Genomic DNA, 24,067 nt, shown 5'->3' with positions numbered 1-24,067 from the left:
ATGAGTTGGTCATACGAGTCTGGTAAGCTTTGAAGTAGAAGTTCTGCACGCTCATTTTCAACTATGTTGAAATCTGCGGCTGATAGTTGGGCGAACAAGGTGTTGAGGTGGTTGATATGATCCGTCACCGAAGTAGACTCACTCATTCGAAGTGTGTAAAGTTTTCTTTTCAAAAATATCCTTGTGTGAAGAGACTTGACCTCATATAATTTGATGAGGGCATCCCATATCTCCTTTGCTGTATTTTTCTCCGCCACGCTAGATAATACTGAGTCTGCCATTGCCAGGTGCAAATTTGCGATAGCGTTGTTGTCAATTTCTTTCCACTTCTGATCCGTCATTTCTGCGGGTTTTTCTTCAATTGCATCTATGCAATTGTCTTTTCTCAGAATTGCCTTCATCTTTAATTTCCATAACGAGAAATTGTTCCCGTTAAACTTCTCTATCTCATATTTTGTCGTCATTTTTTTTTTTTTTTCAGAACCGGCTTATGCACTTCTCACTATGAATAGTATTGTCTACTGGAACTACACAGGTAGACCGTAAAGTAAAGCCTAAGAAGTTCCCAGGAAAGAGAGGTGGGTCACACGGACACTCTTAAGTACCAAGTCTTTCCTTAGCCAGAACTTTCCCAGACAGCACTTTCACACTACCAAACGTTTCCAGTAATAACTCTTTTCTGATGCGGAAGATCGGATTAAACCGCAACCACAGAGCATACTCAGAATTTTACCAACACTATTCTAATGACAATAGCAGCGGAATACAAACCAGTAGCTCTGATACCACTGTTGGGTATCAGTCATACGACACAAGCACACACAACAAAGAATAAAGATGAGAAAATTTAGACTAGGCAAATAACTGGAAATTTTATACTAAGAGGAGAAATTACAACACTCTTTAGAATTCCTCAATTGCTTAAAAGCAAGAGAACTAAAGAAGGAAGAGAAGAGAATGGGATGAGGAAAGAGGAACCTTAACCTCTCTTTTATAACCAAAGGAGGAAGTCCCTTACAATGTTTTACTAGATGTGGGACTTCTCTCCTTCACAGTACAAATGGTTCGAGTCAGAAATGATCTGCATATGTTTGCTGCTTAAGTGTGAATGTGACTGTCTTACCGAAGTCTATGTTTCTGAACAATAAAATTAGTGTTACGCTCTATTCATAAATTTGGAATGTTTAAAATGCATTTTCGAGAAACTAGAGTTATACATGAACCAATTTATGTGATGATTTCCTGTCTAGCAGCCTAAATAATTTATGGATTAACTTGAGTGATATTTTTTAACAAGACCTATGTGGAGGTATTTATCTCAATAATGAATGTTAATTGGAATGCATAAAAACATATTTTCTGTTCACTATTTTGTTTTAAAGAGTAAATATGTTTATAAATGTTATATTGGTATGATTTTGGGTGTCAATAAGGAGTAGATTAATTAGGAGGGATGCTTTTAAATGATAAATTGCTGGAAGTTTTGTGCTTTGAGGTGGTAAATGGTCTTCTCTGAAATTATTGGTGTGAAAGAATTTCCAGTGCATGCTTAAGTTTATTTCAGAACTTAATTCGTAGATGATTGAATGATAAGAGTGAACTAGGTTTTAAATTGTTATAGGTGGTGAAATTGCTGTGAACATTTCTGGTGGGTTGAAGGTTGTTCAGTATAATCTAAGGGCTTTACTCAACTTGTTGATATATGAATACTCTGGATGTTGGCCCTGCTGTATTGTTAAACATTAGGTTGTTGAGTGAATGGTGGACTTTATATCAATGCATAACTAAGCATCAATTTTCATCCAACGGGAAGTGTCATCTATGGCAGCAGTAGTCACATTTTGAGTAAGGTGATCTAAGTACCCCTGACTCTTCAACCAAAGTTTGATGTCGGCGCCCATGTTGCATAATTTGTGCCATCTAACTTGTCAATGGACAAGTGTACATTCACATGATTGGTATATATTGAGGATCAGAAGAGGAGCCACCAACAGAGGTGTTTGTAGACGAGGAAGACGCCATGGAGAGGGAAAAACCCTAAAAATTCAAAGTGCTCTGATTGACGCAACGACCACAGATCCAGAAAGAGGGCGAGGATACGATCACGACAGTTCTGACCGGCGGCCGAACTCTCCGACAACGCGCGGCGGGATGTGGCGGGAGCAGTGACTGTTGCGACAGCACATGGAGGCGCGTGGGTGGTCCGTTCGTCGCGATCTTCGTACCAAGGTGGTCGCCCGGCCGAGACGATTCCGATGGTGTGGTCGTCGGTCGATTCTGGAACTCCGTCGACAGATTAGTTTGTTGGATATAAGATAGAGATAGATTAAATAGTTGTTTTATTTTGATTCAGTTATATTTTGTTTTTAGTTTTTATTATTTGATCTTGGTCCAAGACCCTATTTTCACCTATTGAAAAGCTACCAAGGTTCAATGAAAATAACCATAGTGAACTCAAGAGTCAAATTATTTGTGTGGGTCACGTTGTTTTAGCAAAATAGTGATGTAACTTTAGTGGCTGAATTTATGCACATATCAAGTGCTAAAGATAGAAGTCCTATGTATGGAAATATTTTGTATTTTAGGGTAATTGAACATATGAGAATTGGATCACACCATATTTCGGGTACCCATATTTGGTTGCAAGTGGGTTGATAACAATAATGGAGTTTGATAAGATGAGACATGATTTATGCAAGTGAATTTTAATAAAGTGGGTATAAAGATGAGCCATTAATTTTAGGGGTTAAATATGTTTTTAGTCCCTTAAGTATCACACGATTTTGGATTTAGTCCATACTCAAAACTTTGATGGCTTTTAGTCCTCATAATTTTGAAACTACTATAAATAGTCCTTAATTTTGGATGGCGTTAACTTTTGTTTGACGTGGCTAACGGCCAGCCCACGTTTGATGCCAGGTATGAGTTTATTCTCTGCCACGTTTTCTTTTCTTTTTATTCCAAATTTGCACACAAGTCCCTAATTTCTTCAATGTTTACACTTCAGAAGGAATACTGAAATTAAGGTTGCTTAGATGGCGCGAGTTGCTGCGCAATTCTCTCTTATGTCTGGAGGTTGATGACTTGCGAGAATGGGATAATGGCTTCGTGATGGGTTTTTTGTGTCTTTGGCTTCTTGGTTTGATTCCTACAGGTTTTTGGAGGTTGACGTGTTGGCTTGCAAGAGGTGGTCCGGTGAAGATGAAATCGCCATTTGGTGTCTCTGGTTTTCTCTCTCGACGATGACGGCGCGATTTGAAGGAGATGTCGGTGGCGCTTCCACTTCACCAGGTAATGGCGGCAGCTCAAAATTCACAACACCATAGAGTTGAAGTCCAGCTTTTTGAATAGTCTGCATAGAGTTGAAGTCACCATGGCATATTTAGCCACCATTATTAGCCTCAGCAGAATGTGTGGATGGTTGTTTTGGAAGATTCAAACACCCAGTAAGAGCAATTTCTTTAGGCAAAATACCTGGATCAGAAACATCTGTGTTTGATAGCCTTGAATTATTCTCCAGAGAAGGATCAAAAGCTGTTCGAACTTGATCTAGATTACTCCTCTCAATCCCAGATTCAGAACTGGGGTTTTGGTTGAGGAAATTTGCATAAACTAGTGGAAGATCAATATTTGGTCCATCACTCATCCCTGATGAGGAGCTAGAAGCTGCAGAAGTCCTTATTCAGGGATCATAAGAATGCCCAACAGGGTTATTATTATGATCTGTAGAATTCCCACAAGGTGATGATGATGAAGTTTTGAAAGTGAAACCTCAAAATTATTCTGTTCAACCTCAAAATTCTTCATTGGAGCCCCTTTGATTTGGGTTTCGCCTTCTTGGACCTCATTGCGGTGTTCCTTATGAACCCTAATTTTAGTGTTCCTTCTGAAGTGTAAACATTGAAGAAATTAGGGACTTGTGTGCAAATTTGGAATAAAAAGAAAAGAAAACGTGACAGAGAATAAACTCATACCTGGCATCAGACGTGGGCTGGCCGTTAGCCACGTCAAATAAAAGTTAACGCCATCCAAAATTAGGGACTATTTATAATAGTTTCAAAACTATGAGGACTATAAAAGCCATCAAAGTTTCGAGTAGGGACTAAATCCAAAATCGTGTGATACTTAAGGGACTAAAAACATATTTAACCCTTAATTTTAGCATCACAAGCTCAACAATTTTTTTGTGTCACTGGTCTGATTGATGTCAATTGGTTAATTGTGTTTTTGACTAATAAAATAAATGATCTTTCCAATGATGAAATAGAAGATGAAGATACTAATATTGAAGATGATATTTGTATGAAATATCATAGGATGACCATCCAATAACAGATGATATCTTGTATAGGAGAGATGATCATGACGAAGGAATTTGGATAATTCCATCATTTTTTGTCAACAAGAAACCTAAGCCTTTAAATTTCACTTTAAAGAAGAAAAGGTTAGATTTATAAATTTTTATTTGTATGTCTTTCCCTTTTTACTGATGTTATCCTTTTTATTATATGAATCACTTTTATTACAGGTAAATGACAACTCTTACTGAAGATGGTATTCTTTGTCCCAATAAAGCTGAAGGGAACAAATTAAAGGTTATATACATATTTTATATTTTGGTATATTAGATATGTTACTTTCCTAATAATTATTGTTCAATATGTACTTATTCATATTATTAGGTTTCATGGAATGCAAAAGGTCAACCCATTACCTGGTGGCACAAACTTCATCAGTTATCTTGGATCCATTGTTCGATCAAATGTGCCTATAACTTGTGATAATTTGAAAGATTCAAGTTTGGATGCCTATAAAGACATCATTTGGAATGATATACAATTAGTGTATACTAATTAAATCTACTTATTTTAAAGTATGTGTTATGATTTCCAAACTTTTTTCACTAATCTTTTTTTTTTTTGGATAGCTAACTTTCAATGTAGATACATGTCACAAGACGAATGTATTAAGGGAGACATGGTTGTTGCTTAGGAGTTTTAGGACTTCCTTGGCCCATAAATATCTAAAGGAGGACAATGAAGATTATTTAGAAAATCCTCCTAATAATCAACCTCCTGTGAAGTATGCATCCATGATTAGTGTGAATATTTGGAGATAGTTTATTGCAAAACGTATGGATAAAAGTTTCAAGGTAATGTATTCTATCTAAATACAATATATATTTATCCTTTAATTCTTTTGTTGGAAGTCTCACATCAACTAAAGATAAGACTAATTTAGAGTATATAAGTGGGTAAACCTCATCTTATAATCTGGTTTTGTAGGGTTGAGGTTCTCTTTAATTCTTCAATACTTACACATGAAGAGTAAACTTTTTAGGTTGTATGTAATATTTAAAATAGCAGTCATCTTGCTTCCTTCTATTCTATGAAGCACATATACTCAATATGGAATTAGGACGGTACAGGGACACAACAATGATTTTCAAATTTAGGATACATTAGCAAAAAGTTGTTAAATAATTTATATAAATGTAGAATATTGATAAATAAAGAGACATTGATCATTTATCATTAATTGAAAACTATGATGACAATTTTGCAAAAGACATATGTGATTATAACAATAAAATATAATTTTTTTTTAATTACTTAATTATGATTGGAAATCTAGTAGACTATCAAGTATCAGTATAATTAAAGGATAGAGCATTGTATTTTCAAAGCATTATTACGCAACATATGTTAATATGACATTCTATTATTCAACCATAGATTAATGCACTATTCTTTTATCCATACGTTTCCGATCTTTACCCAGATGTATGTAGTTTCAACTTTGATAATCCTTTTTTTTTATTTTATTACAATGATTGGCTGAATGACAGTTTGTTGTTAGTGATTCTGGCCTAGGTGCACCTATAGGATTTGGTGGTTCTGTACAGCATTCTTCGTCAGTTTTGAGTTCAGAATTTTATTTCATGTGTGAAAATGTTATGCTGCATTACTTGATGAATATGGGATTATTGAGGGTCTAGTTTATGTTGTGTATGTTGTTATGAAGTGATAAAACCATGATGTTTACTAGGCATATGGAAAAGACTGAATAGAAATGTTAGAAAGATTTAAACAAGGTTAACTGCACTGGATGATTAAATTTGTATGACTGGGTTTTGTGATATGTTCTGTCCCATTCTGATTTGAACTTAAAGATTTTAGCGGATTTACAATAACTGGGTGTAATTATGGTTGATTGGAACATATGTAAGTAGAAGTTAAACTTTCTCTGTGGTATAAAACGAGATATTGTCTTTCATGATCGTGAATTCCAATTAGTGTGACGCAACTAATAATGTTTGCTGTGGAAATTGTTTTGGAAATCTGAGTTACTGAAATAAATTTAAACCTGTCTCTAGCTTTCTGGTGAATATTATTGAATATGCAGTATGATGTAAATTCTAATTGAATTTATTGTGTTAGTTAAATAACATACATGAAAAGTTAGCGGTTATAGATTAAGACTAATCTCCAATGCTTGAATAATACCACTTAGTGTAGTATTTTTTTAACCGAATGGTGTATGATACTAATTTATTTTGGTCACACCTACCTTAAGTCCAATTAAAAATGTGGTTTTCTTTATCCCATTATCCATACTTTAGATACTTGTTACGTGACAGACTACAAATTTTGCCAATTTCAGTTATTACAATTTTTTAACTAGTTTGATTTTTTTCACAATAATTAGATAAAGAAATCGGGATTAATGTTAGGAACGTTTCCGTCAAGTGTGGAAGCATGTTTATGTGAACAAAAGCGAAATAATTGAAAAAGGAAAAGTTTAACAAGTTTGGGACAAATGTCTAAGTAAAATATATTTATATATTATATATTTGTGTGCGTGAAATGAGTATAAATATGATATGTTTGATTGTTGTTTAGATGTATAAATTATTAAAGAAGTTATTAACTATACATAACTAGGTACAACTACAATAAATATATATATATATATATATATATATATATATATATATATATATTTATTTATTTATAGTTAGCTTCATCATATTATACTTTATCATATTATTAATATATTTTTATAGTTTTTTTTATAAGGTCGCTGTATCAAAATTTTGTTAAGCTAAATGATAATTTAAGAAAATATTTGATGGATTATTTTTCAATATAAAATTATCTTTTAATCTAAAAATTCCAAGTGTAAGTTACCTTTCTTTTCAAAAGTCTTTTGATAAGTTCGTTGGAATAGAATTATTGCTCTAAAACTTTTGTGACGATCTAATTTGTGTTCATACTATAAAACCAATAACATTTCATTTGATAACAAATTCATGGTAGATGCCATATGTTTTGGTAGAGATTTTATAAGACTGAGACACTAATATTTCTGATGCTTGAATCACATGTTCCACCTTCTCCTTCCACTTGGACTACTCGGCTTCTAGAGTCTAACTGCTCAGTTGCTTCCTTGACAGAGAGGGGAAGTACCTACAAAAGATACTCCGACGCTCAAGTTAGGCGTAGGTTATGCAGCCATAGCTCTCAAGAAAGTGTTGTCACTGTGGAATATTTTCGAGTGAGTAGAACGTAAGTGAAACATACCTGGTTGTTGGCCCTGACCCTGTATTTATAAGTTGTCTCATGGACCCTAAAATGACACAGGTCCAATAAAATATAAACAGACTTACCTTAAAATCCGATTGGTTGCTCATAAACCACCTATCAAGATCTTTAATAAAATATCTTTGATTATTTTATTATCCGTTGGACATCGGGCCCAATAATAATATAAGCATTGGCCAAATTGTGGCTCAGCTTTAATAGAACCGTTTGCCCTGGTTGACCATAGTGATGACCGAACGATGCTGAGTATATGATCATTCGATCTCTACTAGGTATAATACATAGTTGACGAGCATTGTCTCGGTTTGACCTGGTTGACAAGCGCTACTACAGTAGATCGACCAATCGGTCTTTGAAGATTACCGTTTGGTCTATATATCATAGTATACACCATATAATTTGTAGTTTATTTTATGCATCACGTATATGTAAATTGAATAGATATTGTATTTTTAAAAAGAAAAACAGTAATCCACAGTAAATTTTATCCGAAGTTTGCTGCTTACCAGTTTTAATTATAATAGATAAACATGTATTTAACTAATTAAATATTATATAGAAGTTGGAGTGACATTTAGGCTGAGGACTTGGAAAATTCTAAATAAACCCATCACATAAGTATGATATGACAAACAATGAAAAGTATTAGTGTATAATGACCCTCACATTTATATAACTACAAAAAAGAAAAACAGTCATTTGAACGGGAAATAGAACACTTATAAACTAAAATATTCAAATATAATGTAAAAATAGTTAAAATTAAAAATATACCATCCCGTGTTTAATTAGTAATTTTACATGTAAAACAAATGATGAAAATAAAATAGAAAATGTCTAGAAATATCACTTTTAAATCATTGTTACAGTAGAAATTCACAAGGTTTACAAATTTTCATATTTGAAAAAGTAAAAAAGAATTGTTGTTGTTGTCTTAAATATTAATTAATTTATATTTTGTTCTCTTAGAAAAAAGGATGTTTCGTTTTTTATTTGTCAATATTTCTTTATAACGTGTAATTAAGACAATTTACCATAGCGAACTTATAACGTATCTGGATTTTTATTATTTAAATAAAAAAATTTGGTAGAACTTAAAAAATTAATAAAAAAAATAAAAAAGAATAATTTCAACATTTTTTTTATAAAAAATCACTCAAAATATAAAATTTTCTAATGGTATTGATTTATATAATGTTTTAGTTCTACATAAAAATAAATAACTTATTTTTTACTCCTATGTAAACTGTTGGACTGTCTTTGAACTCTTCCTATGTCAAATTAACCATCTTGCTATTCATAAAAGAAGCTATTGCAAATATTACAACTTCTTAAGAAAACAATTGCCTTGCGAAATGCATTTTCAGAGTACTTTTTTAAATTTTATTATGTTTAGAATATTGACTTATAATTCTTTCACTATTAACATTTGATCGATTACTTTTTATATAAAATTGTAGTTTAATCTAAAAATTCCAATTTCATGTTAGTTACCATTGTTTTCACAAGTCTTCGATTAAGTCATTGATTGAAATAGAATTATCATCCCAAAAAAATTTCCCACCATTGATAATGAGGAAAGTGACAAAGGTGGAAAAGTGGATGGTTCCCTTGTCATTTTATTTGAATAAAGACCAATGTCTAATTTTCCAATAATGACTATATTTTATTGATGTTTCCTTTTGGCAATATTTTTTACATTTTGTCCCATTACCCCAAATTTACTTAACAAAGTCATTTGCTAGTAATATGAGATGACAATATTATATGAACAAGATATAAATGGTGACATAAGCTTTCACTATTAAAATATTTTCTTAATATTTAGCTGGACTTACAAATATTTTAAAATCTCGTTAAAGAAAAATATCTATTTTATGAATTTTGTAAAAAAAATCACAGACAATATTCGAATTTATAATTGTATCTATTCAGAGCACTTTCTTAATTTGGTTTTCAAATATTAACTTCCAATTCATTAATTATTTGTAAGGTCAAGTTTGATGTTTTTTTTTTTCATATAATATTGTCGTTTAAAATGAAAATACACAAGTCTTCTTCGAAGTCAATTGATATTATTGAAATCTTGCATGCATTAAATGCATAATAAAATTATTTATGGACCACAAAAATTAGTTGATATGATGAACAAAAAATTGGAAAACAGGCAAACACGACGATGACTTAGAACAGCAGTATAGGTAATTAAGGAGTTGGTGTGAGTATAAATGTGGGTATTGGGAGTGCTTAATTCAGAACACATATCAATCTAATTCTATACTATTCACTCTCTCTATTTCATCATCATGAATATTCTCAAAGTGAAGATGTTTGTGGTGAGTGTGATGAGTGTGGTGTTGCAGGTTGCTTATGGACAACACCATATCAGATGCCTTCCAAAAGAGAGGGATGCACTCCTTCAATTCAAGGCTGCCATTGTCGATGACTACGGCATGCTTTCTTCTTGGACCACTCCCGACTGTTGCCAATGGGAGGGGATTCGCTGCACCAACCTCACCGCTCATATTATAAGTCTCGACCTTCACGGAGGATATCATTATGAATCTCTTTCTCTTAGCAATTATTATGAACCCTATGACTATGAAGTCTATTACATTGGAGGAGAGATCCACAGGTCGTTAATGGAGTTGCGACACTTACAGTATTTGAACCTCAGTTTCAATTCTTTTCGAGGCACTATTCCAGAGTTTCTTGGCTCTCTTACCAATTTGAGATATCTTGATCTCTCTTCATGTGGTTTTAGCGGACAAATTCCAACTCAGATAAGTTCTCTTTCTCATTTGAAATATTTGAATCTATCAAGAAATTACTATTTTGAATGGGTCAATCCCTCGTGAAATTGGAAATCTCTCTCGGTTGGAGTATCTTAATCTCAGGTACAATTCTTTTGAAGGATTCATTCCTTCCCAACTAGGAAACCTTTCAAATTTGCATAAATTCTATCTTGGAGTATCATTTTCTCCTTTCATTCAACCCTTCCAACTTCAATTTTTCTACTTCCCTTTCTGTCCTTCATCTTTCTAGTAACTCCTTCACACAACCAATGGTATTCCAGTGGGTGTCAAACACCACTTCCAACCTTGTTGAGCTTGACCTTAGCTTCAACCTCTTGGAGGGTACCATTTCATATCGTTTTGGCTTGACCATGAATTTACTTGAGCGCCTTGACCTCTCTTTTAATGCGTTGAAGGATGAAGATTTGAAATCATTCATGAATATATGCAACCTACGTTCTTTACACATGTCTGCAAACGATATGGCCGAAGACCTTTCGTCAATTCTTCATAATTTCTCTAGTGGTTGTGTTAGATACTCACTACAAGATTTGAGTTTGAGAAACAATCAAATCAGAGGCTCTGTACCTGACCTTTCAGCGTTTTCAAATTTAAACACGTTGGATCTTTCTGGCAATCAATTGAGTGGAAAGATACCTGAAGACACTAGATTGCCATCTCATTTGGAGCAGTTATCAGTTAGTTCTAACTCTTTAGAAGGTGGTGTTTCAAAATCATTTGGAAGCACATGTACTTTGAAGTTATTGGATTTTTCCTTCAATAAGTTGAATGAAGATCTCAAAGTGATATTTAATCATTTGTCTGGATGTTCTAGATACTCATTGCGAGAGCTATATCTCAGTCAAAATAAATTCAATGGCACATTACCTGATTTCTCAATATTTTCTAAGTTGGAAAGGTTGGATATATCAAGAAATCGATTAAAGGACGGAGTTCAAAAATTATTTCACAATGGTACTATTTTGCGTTCATTGAACTTATTTAATAACAGTTTGAATGAAAACCTTCCAACAATAATGCATCACTTATCCCCATCATTGCAACGTTTAAATCTGGCCATGAATCAAATTAGTGGTACTTTGCCTAGCGACCTCGCAACAATGTTCCCATCATTAAAAGGATTGTATCTTGATAGTAACAAGCTAAATGGGACAATTTCTGAAGATCTTCGATTTTCACCAGAACTTAAGGTATTAAACTTGATGTCAAACTCTTTGAAAGGTGTGTTAACTGACTCTCATTTTTATAATATGACAAAGTTAACGACATTGATGTTGTCAGATAACTCACTGACGTTAAAATTTAGTCAAAACTGGACTCCGCCTTTTCAATTATATAGTATTGAATTGAGGTCTTGTAAGCAACGTCCATTGTTTCCCAAATGGCTAGAGAAACAAAACAAATTTCAATCCCTTGACATTTCAAATAGTGGAATATCAGGTACTGTTCCAAAATGGTTTTTGGACCAAATTTGGATTGTCAAATTTGGTGAGTATTGATATTTCATGCAATAATTTACATGGTACGATTCCAAATTTGCCAATAGAGAATTATTATCATTCTCTTAGTCTTGCATCAAATCAATTTGAAGGTCATGTTCCGTCATTTTTACGAGGCTCAATATTTCTTGATCTATCAAACAATAAATTCACAAATTCTTTTTCGTTTTTATGCTCTGGTGTAGTTGAAACTTCATACCAGTTAGACCTTTCAAATAACAAATTTTCTGGACAAATTCCAGACTGTTGGACCCATTTTAAGTCATTGGCTTACTTAAATATGAGTCAGAACAAGTTTTCAGGAGAGATTCCTTCTTCAATGGGATCACTCCTCGAACTTCAAGTTTTATTATTGAGAAGCAATAATTTAACAGGTAAAATCCCTTCCATCTTGAAGAATTGCACAAAGATGGTGATGGTAGACATAGCAGAAAATAGATTATCAGGATCTATCCCAAATTGGATTGGGAAGAAATTATCAAAGTTGCAATTTTTAAGCTTGAAAAGCAACTACTTCTCTGGAAATTTACCATTGCAAATTTGTCATCTAAAAAATATTCAACTCTTAGATCTCTCGCTAAACAACCTATCTGGAAGAATTCCAAAATGCATAAAAAACTTTTCCTCAATGACTCAAATGACTTCTTTGAGGGATTATCAACGTTATCAATATTTGGTCAACACTAGTGCTATCATGGGTACTTTTCATACAATTTGAATGCAATGTTGATGTGGAAAGGTTCAGAACAAATATTCACAAACAGGGGATTGTCACTTTTAAATAGCATTGATCTCTCAAGCAATCAATTATCAGGAGAAATTCCAAAAGAAATAGAGAGTTTATTTGGATTGGTTTCATTGAATTTATCAAGAAATCAATTGACAGGAAAAATTCCTTCAAATGTTGGAGAGTTAACATCACTTGAATTTCTTGATTTGTCACAAAACCAACTTGTTGGTTCTATTCCTTCCAGTCTTGCTCAGATTGACCGACTCACTGTGTTAGATTTGTCACATAATTATTTATCTGGAAAAATTCCAATTGGCACACAATTACAGAGTTTCGATGCATCAAAATATGAAGATAATACCGATCTTTGTGGACTACCATTAGAGAAATTGTGTATTGATGGAGAACCAAGACAACAACCAATTGTTAAATTTCAAGAGGATGGGGTTTTCAATCATGAATATTATATAAGTATGACAATTGGTTTTGCTATAAGCTTTTGGGGAGTGTTTGGCTCAATCGTAATACTACATTCTTGGCGTGATGCATATTTCAAGTTCTTAAATAATTTAGGAGACACTCTTTATGTCATGACAACAGTGAAAGTTTTCAGAATCTGCTACAAAACATAGCTGCAGGTAACATTATTTTAACCTTGTGTTAAAATTTGATTTTTTTTTGTTTTATTATTATTATTATTATTAAGTTTTTTTTCTTTAAATTAGTTTTTAATTTAAAATTAGAGACTAATTTAAAATTAATAATATTAAATATGTAAAACTTTGATAGCTAATGACAATGATCAATTTAAGTCTAATTAACAAATTAATTATAATTTTTTATTTATAAAAAAGACTATCTTACATACTAATAATTTCTAATTGATATTTACATATGTTTCTGCTGAACGGGACCGGGGAACACTCCTGCTACCTCCGTCCGTAAACACTCTTTCTCCTCCGATCGGTCTTCCTCTTCTTGCCTCCTCTGCGCTCGGTATCAGTGTAAATGGGTTGACCTGCAGCAAACACTCTGACGCTCAAGTCAGAATGGGCTCTAGCAAGTCTATAATTATAAAATTGAACACAACCTTTACCTTCCCCTTTGACTTCTATTTATACAATTACAGGGAATATTATTCATTAATTTACCTTTTAATAATGGCTTTCAATGCTCACTTTAAATACTCGACAAGGACCGTTACCTCATTAATCACACATTCATGAACATTTAACGGCTGTCTGCAATCTCCTTTCCTCGTGCTTACCCGATCGGTTATGTTATCAACCACCCGATTGTTGGCCTACCCTCGGTAGCCACACAAGCTGCGGTCGGTTACTCACCCTCAGTAATAACTCCATCCGTGGTCGGCTGCTTACCCTCGGTAATAACCCACTCCACGATCGGTTGCCTACCCTTGGTAGTAACACAAGCCCTCTAAGCCCTAGCAAAGTACTTTGTGTAGGGTTTTGAAGTGACCTCCGCCCGATCCTCCTTTCCGTTTAACGAAATTTGATCATGTGTTCTGGTGGGAATTGAAAAGTCTCGCCCGTAACATTTAGGCGGGAAATGTGAAAAAACAAAGCGTCTTCCCCCTCTAAACCGTCAGATCCTCCCATCACTGAAACGTCACATCTCCTGAACCGTCAGATCCTCCCATCACCGAAACGTCACATCTCCTGAACCGTCAGATCTCGCGACCTTCGACGTTCTAGATTTCTCCATTGAGTCGGTTTTAACCTAAGTATAAATATCCTTCTTTTCACCCTAATTTATTACTGTCTCTAATCTTCTTGCCGTCGCCAGCCTCTTCTCCTCCGAATCTCTCTGCTCCTTCCATTCTCTCAGGTAATCATGTCGTCTGATCTCTCCGGCAACGAGGGGAAGGGGTACGCTGATGAAGACAATGCCAATCCGTCGACCTCCATAGCCGCCGTTGCCAGTCATGGTGCTAGGGCTTCGCCCTCCGGGAACTTCTCTGATCTTGTGGTGGATAGTGACGCCCTTGAAGAAGTCGTCATCCATGTAGACTCCACCGGCACTTGGGACGGGAAGCCCCGAGATTGGCCTCCTGTCCCCGGTTATGACTGGGTGCCCGACGAAGTTAGACAGATTCCTTCCTCCTTCTACAATCGTGACGCATTCCGGAATCTGGTCAGTCGTACCTGTCTGGTCAAGAATGCTAATGACGCGAGACAGTTTCAAGCTTGCTATCTGTCAGAGGACCGAGCGCGTCTGCCACGGTCGGGAGAACTACCGCTCTGACTTCTTCTATGTTTACGCCACCCTATTTAAAGATCTGAAGGTTCTCCTGCCCTTCACTGACTTTCAGATGGGTGTATTGAAAACCCTTAACTTGGCCCCTACTCAACTTCATCCGAACGGGTGGGCCTTCATGCAAGCATTTTCTGCTATCCGCACTGGCTTGGCGCTTAAGCCGACTCCCCCGGATTTCCTCTATTTCTTCCACGTGCAACCACACCCGACCAAACCGTGGGTATCCCTGCGGACGGTCGGGAATAGGCACCTGCTGACTCTCTACAACAGCTCCTACAAAGACTTTAAAAGTCACTTTTTTAAAGTCGTGCCGACGGAGGCTGGATATGAAAGTTTTTGCAACCCCGGCCCCACCCGGGATGCCAAGTTTCCTCATTACTGGACCCGGGACCCTCGGAAGGTCCTCTCCTGGCCAAAGCCGCAGATGAGTCCCGAGGACCTGGACTTAATCAATCAGCTTTGTCAGCTACCCCCCAAATCCTCGTGTCGTGTTCTGATCGGGTTTCTTGGCAACAAGAATCTTCCTTCTAATGTGTTCGGTAAGCTACTTTTGGCCGCCCTTTACCGAGCAGCCCTTTGAACTTATCTGAGTTTTCGTTTGTCTTTGCAGATTATTTAGCGACGATGGATCCGTCCAAGGGTAGCACTTTCGCCCGCTTGTTCGCTCAACGAGGGGGGCGATGTGAGAAAATCGGGCGGGAGTTCTTCCCACGCCCCGTCCACCACCACCGGACCTGTCGCTCTCATCTTGTGCCTCAGGTTTCTATTCCTCCACCTCCGGTCGAGACTGTTACCAATCCAGCTCCTTCCAAGTCCCCCCTAAGAAGAAAGGGAAACGAAAAGCCGCTCGGGACACCTCTGCGGAGCCCACTCATGCTAAGAGGAATTTGCCCGACGGGCCTCCTCTCCCCAGTCTGCTAAGTCCCACCTCCTGGGTGGCCAAACATCTCCGCTTCGACCATTTTGCCGAGGCCAAGGCCCTGGTCAGTGGGATGACCGAGGAAGAGGCCTCCAACATGTCTCTGGAGCTGACGGCACGGGCGGCCTTATGTCAGGCCTATGCTACCCACAAGAAAGCTTCTGCTTCCGCCGAGCTTCAATCACTCCAAGAGAAGCTCGAGTCTACTGTTAAGGCGAACCAGGACCTTACTCTTCGGCTAGCCGAAACCGAACGGATGGTAGAAGAGGATAAGAAGAAAGCCAGCACACTGTTGATCGAAGCTCGTGCTACTCAGCGCTGCATGCAACGGTCTCTGGATGATGTCCAGCTGGACTTGCAGAAGGCCACTGCTTCCAACACAACATTGACTACCGAACGGGATTCTCTCCTCGATTGGGTAACTAAGTTGGAGGCCGAAGTCCAGCTGCTGGGTGATGAAGTAGTGAACGAGCATGTGCTCGGCTTTGACAAAGCTCTCGCCCAATGCCACCTCCTTTTCCAAGTGCCTACTGACGATCCCCGTATCGACGTGAGCATGATGGTGGTGGACGGCAAGTTGGTTCCCATCCATGCTCCCCCATCTTGCCCTTCGGTCGGCCCGGATGTCGAAGCTGCCGTCAAGGTGATTGGAGAGACCGACGAAACCGCAGGCCAATCCTAAGCGCCTTGACTTAGGGCATTGTTTCTCGAAACATGTATTTGTAACAACATTTTGCAATCAATGAAAAATTCACTTGCCTTCTGCTACTTTACCTTTGTTCTTGTGTACTTGTATTTTCCTGTTTTAATTGTCTTCTCGTACTTAGCTTTTCATTTCCTGCTTGGTTTGCCTTGTAAGAACCCCGCTCGGTTTAGGTCTTAGAAGCTCTCGGGGAGCGTGCTCTAAGACCAAGGTGAGAGCTCACGAAGAGACTGCCTCACCCGCTCGGTTTAGGTCTTAGAAGCTCTCGGGGAGCGTGCTCTAAGACCAAGGTGAGAGCTCACGAAAGACTGCCTCACCCGCTCGGTTTAGGTCTTAGAAGCTCTCGGGGAGCGTGCTCTAAGACCAAGGTGAGAGCTCACGAAGAGACTGCCTCACCCGCTCGGTTTAGGTCTTAGAAGCTCTCGGGGAGCGTGCCCTAAGACCAGTGTGAGAGCTCACGAAGAGACTGCCTCACCCGCTCGGCTGTCGACGCAACGAAAATTCTGTGTAATAAGCAATGTATTATTGATAATGAATGGTATATACAAAGCTCTTAGCTGAAATAGAATTTTAAATGAGATGCGTTCCACGTATTGGGTATAGCCCTTCCCGTCGGGTGCTCCAAACGGTATGCTCCATTTTGCAAATTCTGAACCACCCTAAAGGGGCCTTCCCAATTAGCAGCTAGCTTTCCTGCCGATCGGTTCCGCCGGGCTTCTGCTGTTTTTCGCCACACCAGGTCTCCTTCCACAAATTGTCTTGGTTTTACCTTGTGTGTAGCGTCTTGCCAATAGTCGCTTAGTAGCCTCCGCTCGGATCATAGCCACTTCTCTTCGTTCCTCTAGAGTGTCTAACTCTACTCGCATTTCCTCATTATTATCCTGCAAGGTTATCTTCCTTCGTAGGGAGGGCTCCCCTACTTCCACCGGCAGCATCGCGTCTACACCATATGTTAGACTAAATGGGGTTTCACCTGTTGTACCATGCGGCGTGCAGCGGTACCCCCACAGGACCTCCTGTAACTCATCTACCCATAGGCCCTTGGCTTCCCCAAGTCTTTTCTTTAGCTCGCCCACGATGACCTTATTGGCCGCTTCCACTTGACCGTTCGTTTGAGGATGTTCTACCGAGCTTGTCACATGTTTAATTCCCAATCGTTTGTAAAATTCTCCCAAACGCTTGTCAATAAATTGCCGCCCGTTATCCGTGACTATTACTTTAGGAATCCCGTATCTGCACACGAGCGTCCATACGAACTTCTGTACCCGAGCGGCAGTGATCGTTGCGAGCGGCTCCGCTTCTACCCACTTGGTGAAGTAATCAATGGCCACCAGCAGGAACTTCTTCTGCGCTCGTCCTACTGGAAAAGGTCCGACAATGTCCATTCCCCACTGCGCGAACGGCCACGGTGACATCAAGCTGTGTAGCTCTTCCGGTGGCCGATTGAAGTTTCGGCCATGTTCTTGACACTTCAAACATTTCTGCACGAACGCTTTACAATCCTTTTCCACCGTCGGCCAGAAATATCCTGCTCGTATCACCTTGGCCCGCAACGCTCGTTGTCCTGTGTGCATGTCGCACGCTCCCTCATGCAACTCCTTCATGACATATTCGGCTTCCTCCGTAGATAAACATTTCAACAAAGGGCTAGAGAATCCTCTATTGTAAAGGTCTTCTCCTATCATTAGATACCGAGCGGCCTTCTTGCTTCCTGTGCCGAACATGTAGTCCACCCTCCTGACTCTGAATAATCTCTCTTATTTCTTTCCTCCAGTCAGGCGGAGCGGATATCTCATGAACGGCCAAGCTCTCCACCGATGGGTTCATCATGACTTGCCTTATGACGAAGACAAGTGATTTTTCCTTTGCTGTTGGCGAGCTTGGACAAGATGTCCGCCCTCGCATTTTGCTCCCTCGGCACATGTTTGAACTCAACCGTCCTGAACTGCTTCACTAACTCTTTCACCTTGTGGAAATAGCGAAGCAGCTGATCATCTTTGGTCTGGAAGCTCTCTGTCAGTTGTCCTACCACCAGTTGAGAATCCGTTCGGCATTTGACCGAAGCTGCTCCCAAGTCTTTGGCCAATTCGAGCCCGGCTAGTACAGCTTCGTACTCGGCTTGATTATTGCTTATCTTGAACCGAAAGACAATTGCCTGTTCGACAATAAAGCCGTCCGGTCCCTCCAAAACAATGTCCTCCACCAGATTTTTCCGAAGAGCCGTCCACATAAAGGATCCATTCATAAGGTCCTTCTTCTTCTTGTAACTCAACTGCAAAATCAGCCAGATGCTGCCCTCGGACTGATCCCCTCGCTCAAATTGGAGTCCAAATTCTGACAACTCCACAGACCATCCTACTATTCTCCCTGCCAAGTCAGGTTTGTGCAAGATTTTTGCGATCGGGTGGTCCGTTCGCACTACTACCTGATGGCTCTGGAAGTACGGCCTTAAGCGTCTCGCTGCCACCACTAAGGCCAAAGCAATCTTCTCCACCCTTTTGTACCTAGTCTCCGTCGGCTGCAATGTGCGACTGACAAAGTACACCAATTTGAATTCAGGCTGCTCCTGCACCAATGCCGAGCTGACCGTGTCCTCCGAGACCGCCAAGAATAGCTGTAAAGGGCGTCCCTCCTCGGGTCGCCCCATGACCGGTGGGCTGACCAACATGTGCTTTACCTCGTTAAAGGCTTGCTCACACTGGTCGTCCCAATCCGTGCCCGAACTCTTCTTCATGATTCTTACTATCGGTTTTATCCACTCGGCCAACTTGGGGAAAAATCTGGATAAGGAGGTGAGTCTTCATACCAACCTCTGAACTTCCTTCAACTTGTGAGGACTCCTCATTTCCAATATCGTTTGGCATTTATTAGGTTCACCTCAATGCCTCTAGTTGTTAGCAGGAATCCCAAAAACTTTCCCGCTGGTACCCCGAACGTACATTTAGCCGGATTGAGGCGCATGTCATACTTGCGAACTTGCTGGAAAACCTCTGCCAGATCTCGCACATGATCTTCTACCGAACGGCTTCTCACCACCATGTTGTCCACATATACCTCCATACACCTACCAATCTGGTCAGCAAATATCCTGTCCATCAGCCGTTGGTAGGTGGCCCCTGCATTCTTCAACCCGAACGGCATAACATCATAGCAATAGTTTGCCCGCTCGGTGATGAACGCCGTTTTGTCGTTGTCGGGTGGGAACATTGGGATTTGGTTATATCCTGAATAAGCATCCAGGAAACTTAGCATTTGAAACCCTAACGCTCCATCCACCAACGCATCAATACTTAGTAGTGGATAAGAGTCCTTGGGACAGGCCTTATTTAAGTCGGTGAAGTCGGTACACATCCTCCACTTTCCATTCATCTTCTTCACCATCACCACGTTCGCCAGCCACGTTGTGTACTTGATTTCCCGAATGAAATCAGCCTCCAACAGCTTCTTCACCTCCACTGCTATTGTCGACCGCTTCTCCTCCCCCATTCTTCTTTTCTTCTGGGCTACCGGTCGGGCTTCCTTGAACAATGCCAGCTTATGTGACATTACCCTCGGATGGATTCCTGGCATATCAGCTGCAATCCAGGCGAACAAATCTTTGTTATCTTTCAACAAAGTGCCAATTAAATTGGCATGGTCCTCCTCCAATTCGCTCCCGATGGTTGTAATTTGTTCCTCCTTTGGCCCCAAACGGAAGGGCTTCGTCTCCCCCATCGGTTCCATACGATCGTCAGTATTCGTCCTTGGATCTAAGTCTGCCATTGCTACCTCCGATCGTCTCCTCCTACTCCGACTGCGCGAACCCGACGATGATGGTTGAACCTTCAAACCTGCCATATAGCATTCTCGCGCGATCTTCTGATCCGATCGAACGGCACAGATGTTTCCATTGTCCAGTGGAAACTTCAGTGTGAGGTGAGGCGTGGAGACGATCACCCCAAATGCGTTGAGACATGGTCGTCCCAACAACACATTATAGGAAGTGTTAGCATCCACCAGTAAGAACCTGATTTTCACTTCCTTACTCCGTTCGGTCCCTAGGCATGTTCTAAGATCCACATACCCCCTGGTGTCCACTCGCTCCCCCGAAAATCCCACTATCTATTCGTTGTATGGGGCGATCAGGTCCTCTGATATGTCCATCTGCTGGAATGTTTTCAAGTACAAGATGTTGACAGAACTGCCTTGATCCACTAACACCTTTCCCACGCTATACCTGGCAATAACTGCCGTTATCACCATCGGGTCATCTTCATCTGGATCGGGAGCATGAAAATCTTCATCTGTGAATGTGATTGGCGGCATGTGTCGCTTTCTCACCTGCACCCTATGAACGCTCTTAAGCTCCCGCAAGTTTCTCTTCCTCGCGGAAGCGGACGCCCCCCCCACAAATCCACCCGAGATGGTGTTTATTGTCCCTCGCAGCGATCGGTCATGGCTGCGGCTTTTACTCCTCCTGCGGTCGGGACGCCGGTCCTCTCTTCTATCATTTCTTTCCACCCGAGTCCTCCTGGGTGAACTTCTTGTCCCTCTCTCTTCCTTCACAAATCTCCTTAAATGACCCGCTCGGATCAATTCCTCCACCTTATCTTTCAACACCGTGCACTCCTCGGTGCTATGTCCTATGTTCAAGTGATATGTGCAGTGTTTAGTTCCATCTGCCTTTGGTGATGACTTGGAGGGTCTCACCTTCAACAGATCCGCACTTAGGGCTTCCTCAAGCACCCTCGCTCTCGGTGCGTTCAGCGGGGTGTATCGCTCATACCTACCCCCCTTCGGGCCATCTCTAAATTTTTGACCTTTTGGCCGTTCGCTTGGGACGAACGGCTTCTTGCCTTCTTTCTTCTCCTGCCCCGCGCTCGTCCCTTGCTCTTGCTGCCTTCGCTGTACCGCCCTCATCTCTTCTATCCTTATGAACCTAGCAGCCCTCTCTTGTAACTCATATAGAGTTAATGGAGGCTCCGCGAACAGGTTGTCAGCAAATTGGGAAGGCCTCAGCGCGTTTGCCAGAGTGCTGATGGTAAATTTCTTGCCTACCCCCTTTACTTGCCGAGCGGTTCGGTTGAATCTGTCCATGAAAGCCCTAAGACTTTCTCCTTTCTCCTGCTTTATATTAGTTAACTCTAGATACGTCAGATTTCGCGCTCGTCCTGCCGAAAACTGTCGTTCGAACATATCCCTTAGAGTAGCAAAACTATTGATGGTTCGAGGTCTCGGTGAGTGGAACCAAGCTAAGGCTTCTCCTTTTATTGACAAAGAAAAAACCCTACACCATACATTCTCCCTGGGCGAATAAACGGTCATCGCGTCCACAAAAGACCTCAAATGCTCTTCCGGATCACCCGAGCCATCATATTTGTCCAAGGTCGGGAACATTCGGTCCGGAATCTGTTCCGCCATGATTGTGGCCGTGAACGGATGCAATGCTCTAACCCGACCAGCCGTGGCCGAACGGTTAGCAGCCCGATGCGACTCGGCCTCACTCTGCTCCCTCTCTTGATCATAACTTCCAGTCATCGGGTCCGTACCATCTTCTGAATCCGGATCAGTTTCCGGCATCTCCACCACTGGTGACAGGGCGCACGCAGGACGATTAGCTTGCGCCCCTCTGGCCGCATCATGCTCACCCTCAAAGTTTCTATTTTCGCCTGCATAACCTCCATTCTTCTCCTCATCTCCTATATAAACGCAGCTGGGTCTTGATCCTTCCCTATGGTCGTAAAGGTTATCTTCTACTTCCCTCGGCCCCACGGTGGGCGCCAAAATGTTTCTGCTGAACGGGACCGGGAAACACTCCTGCTACCTCCGTCCGGAAACACTCCTCCTCCTCCGATCGGTCTTCCTCTTCTTGCCTCCTCTGCGCTCGGTATCAGTGTAAATGGGTTGACCTGCAGCAAACACTCCGACGCTCAAGTCAGAATGGGCTCTCGCAAGTCTATAATTATCAAAAGAACAGACCATTTACCTTCCCCTTTGACTTCTATTTATACAATTACAGGGAATATTATTCATTAATTTACCTTTTAATGGCTTTCAATGCTCACTTTAAATACTCGACAAGGACCGTTACCTCATTAACCACGCATTCATGAACATTTAACGGCTGTCTGCAATCTCCTTTCCTCGTGCTTACCTGATCGGTTATGTTATCAACCACCCGATCGGTGGCCTACCCTCGGTAGCCACACAAGCTGCGGTCGGTTACTCACCCTCAGTAATAACTCCATCCGTGGTCGACTGCTTACCCTCGGTAATAACCCACTCCACGATCGGTTGCCTACCCTTGGTAGTAACAAATAATAATATTACTAAAATAAATAATAGTAAAAAAGTTATACATAATAACAACAATAAACAATAATATAAATAATAGTAATCTTCTATTTTTATCAATTAAAACATTGTTTTAATCTATTAAATCTATCAAAATTTACTCTTTAACTTTCATAAACCTTCATCTCAAATCGTCTCCATTTTCATCATCTTTTCCTTAATCTACCTTCCAATCCAACCACAGGCTAAGAGTTATGCTTAGCTAGCTGAGGAAGACTAAGTGTGGCATGGTCAAAAGAAGATATTGATGTTTTGGAACTCTTATATGAGTGGTTGTAAGAGTTTATATATCTTGAAATTTTTGTCGTGTTTATGATATGAAAATGATAGTTATCATCAATAATAATAAGTTCTTACAACTATCGATGTATTATTCTCACTTGTTGTTTGCTTCAATATATTGTTTGCTTGAATATATTGCATGTTGTATATGTAATTATTTGTTTGCTTGAATATATATTGTTGTTGACAATTAACCTTAGTTTCCCGTTTGAGATTCAATACAAAAATTATTTACTATCTCCAAATTTTTTGAACAAACATACTTTTTACAAAAGAATAGAGGGAATGGTATAATAATTTACAAGTATTGAATCTTGAATTTTTCGGTTGGACAGTTTAAGAAGAGTAATAACTTTTTTCATAGTTTATTATATACATATCAGTTTTAATATACATGTCTTAAATTTCATGAAATTTTGCAGTTGTGTTTTGTATTGATCTTCGGGTGCATATTTGATTATGATTTATAATCACTTTCATTTCGTGTAACCTGAAGACCAATGCGAAATGCTGGCAAAATTTCGTGAAATTTAAGATATGTTGTTTCAAATTGATATGTTTAATAAACTAAAAAAAGTGAATCTTCTTGACTGGGATAGGGTCACACCTTGAATACAAACACGAACAAAGTGATCATTCAAGATTATTGAAATTGTGCAAAAATTTCAGTAAACATGCGTACGGATCGAGGGTGGATGAATTTACCACACATCAACACTGAGTACAAGAGAGGGGTAAAAAAATTTAACTTGAAAGTTGTTTTCAGTTCCATGACAAGTCAAGTCAAAGGAGAATAAATTTTGAGCTTAATTTTCATATTAATCTAGATTGTTTTTACAGTATTGATTAGTTCAAATGATCTTAGACTTGTTTTTTTTTTAATTAATTTTTGGAAATTTCCTAA

General features: G+C 39.3%; 2 protein-coding genes and 2 pseudogenes across 2 annotated transcripts; 1 reads left to right on the top strand and 3 right to left on the bottom strand.

Annotated features, from left to right (window-relative positions):
- Nucleotides 1-3,148: 3,148 nt before the first annotated feature.
- Nucleotides 3,149-3,981, bottom strand: LOC148201029 (uncharacterized; annotated as a pseudogene).
- Nucleotides 3,982-9,898: 5,917 nt separating this feature from the next.
- Nucleotides 9,899-13,281, top strand: LOC148201028 (receptor-like protein EIX2; annotated as a pseudogene).
- A 5,059-nt stretch (nt 13,282-18,340) lies between these two features.
- LOC148201027 (uncharacterized) lies at nt 18,341-19,282 on the bottom strand. Its single transcript, XM_088113114.1, has one exon. The coding sequence runs from the start codon at nt 19,280-19,282 to the stop codon at nt 18,341-18,343; it is 942 nt and encodes a 313-aa protein (XP_087969240.1).
- A 1,367-nt stretch (nt 19,283-20,649) lies between these two features.
- On the bottom strand, nt 20,650-22,107 carry LOC124821199 (uncharacterized). Its single transcript, XM_088113113.1, has one exon. The coding sequence runs from the start codon at nt 22,105-22,107 to the stop codon at nt 20,650-20,652; it is 1,458 nt and encodes a 485-aa protein (XP_087969239.1).
- Nucleotides 22,108-24,067: the final 1,960 nt, after the last annotated feature.

Source organism: Vigna umbellata, chromosome 4 (assembly GCF_029865625.1).
Source record: "Vigna umbellata cultivar VRB3 chromosome 4, Vumbellata_1.0, whole genome shotgun sequence".
NCBI classification, from domain to species: Eukaryota; Viridiplantae; Streptophyta; class Magnoliopsida; order Fabales; family Fabaceae; genus Vigna; species Vigna umbellata.
The sequence above is the reverse complement of the archived record's forward strand: the minus strand, read 5'-3'. Positions and strand labels throughout refer to the sequence as shown.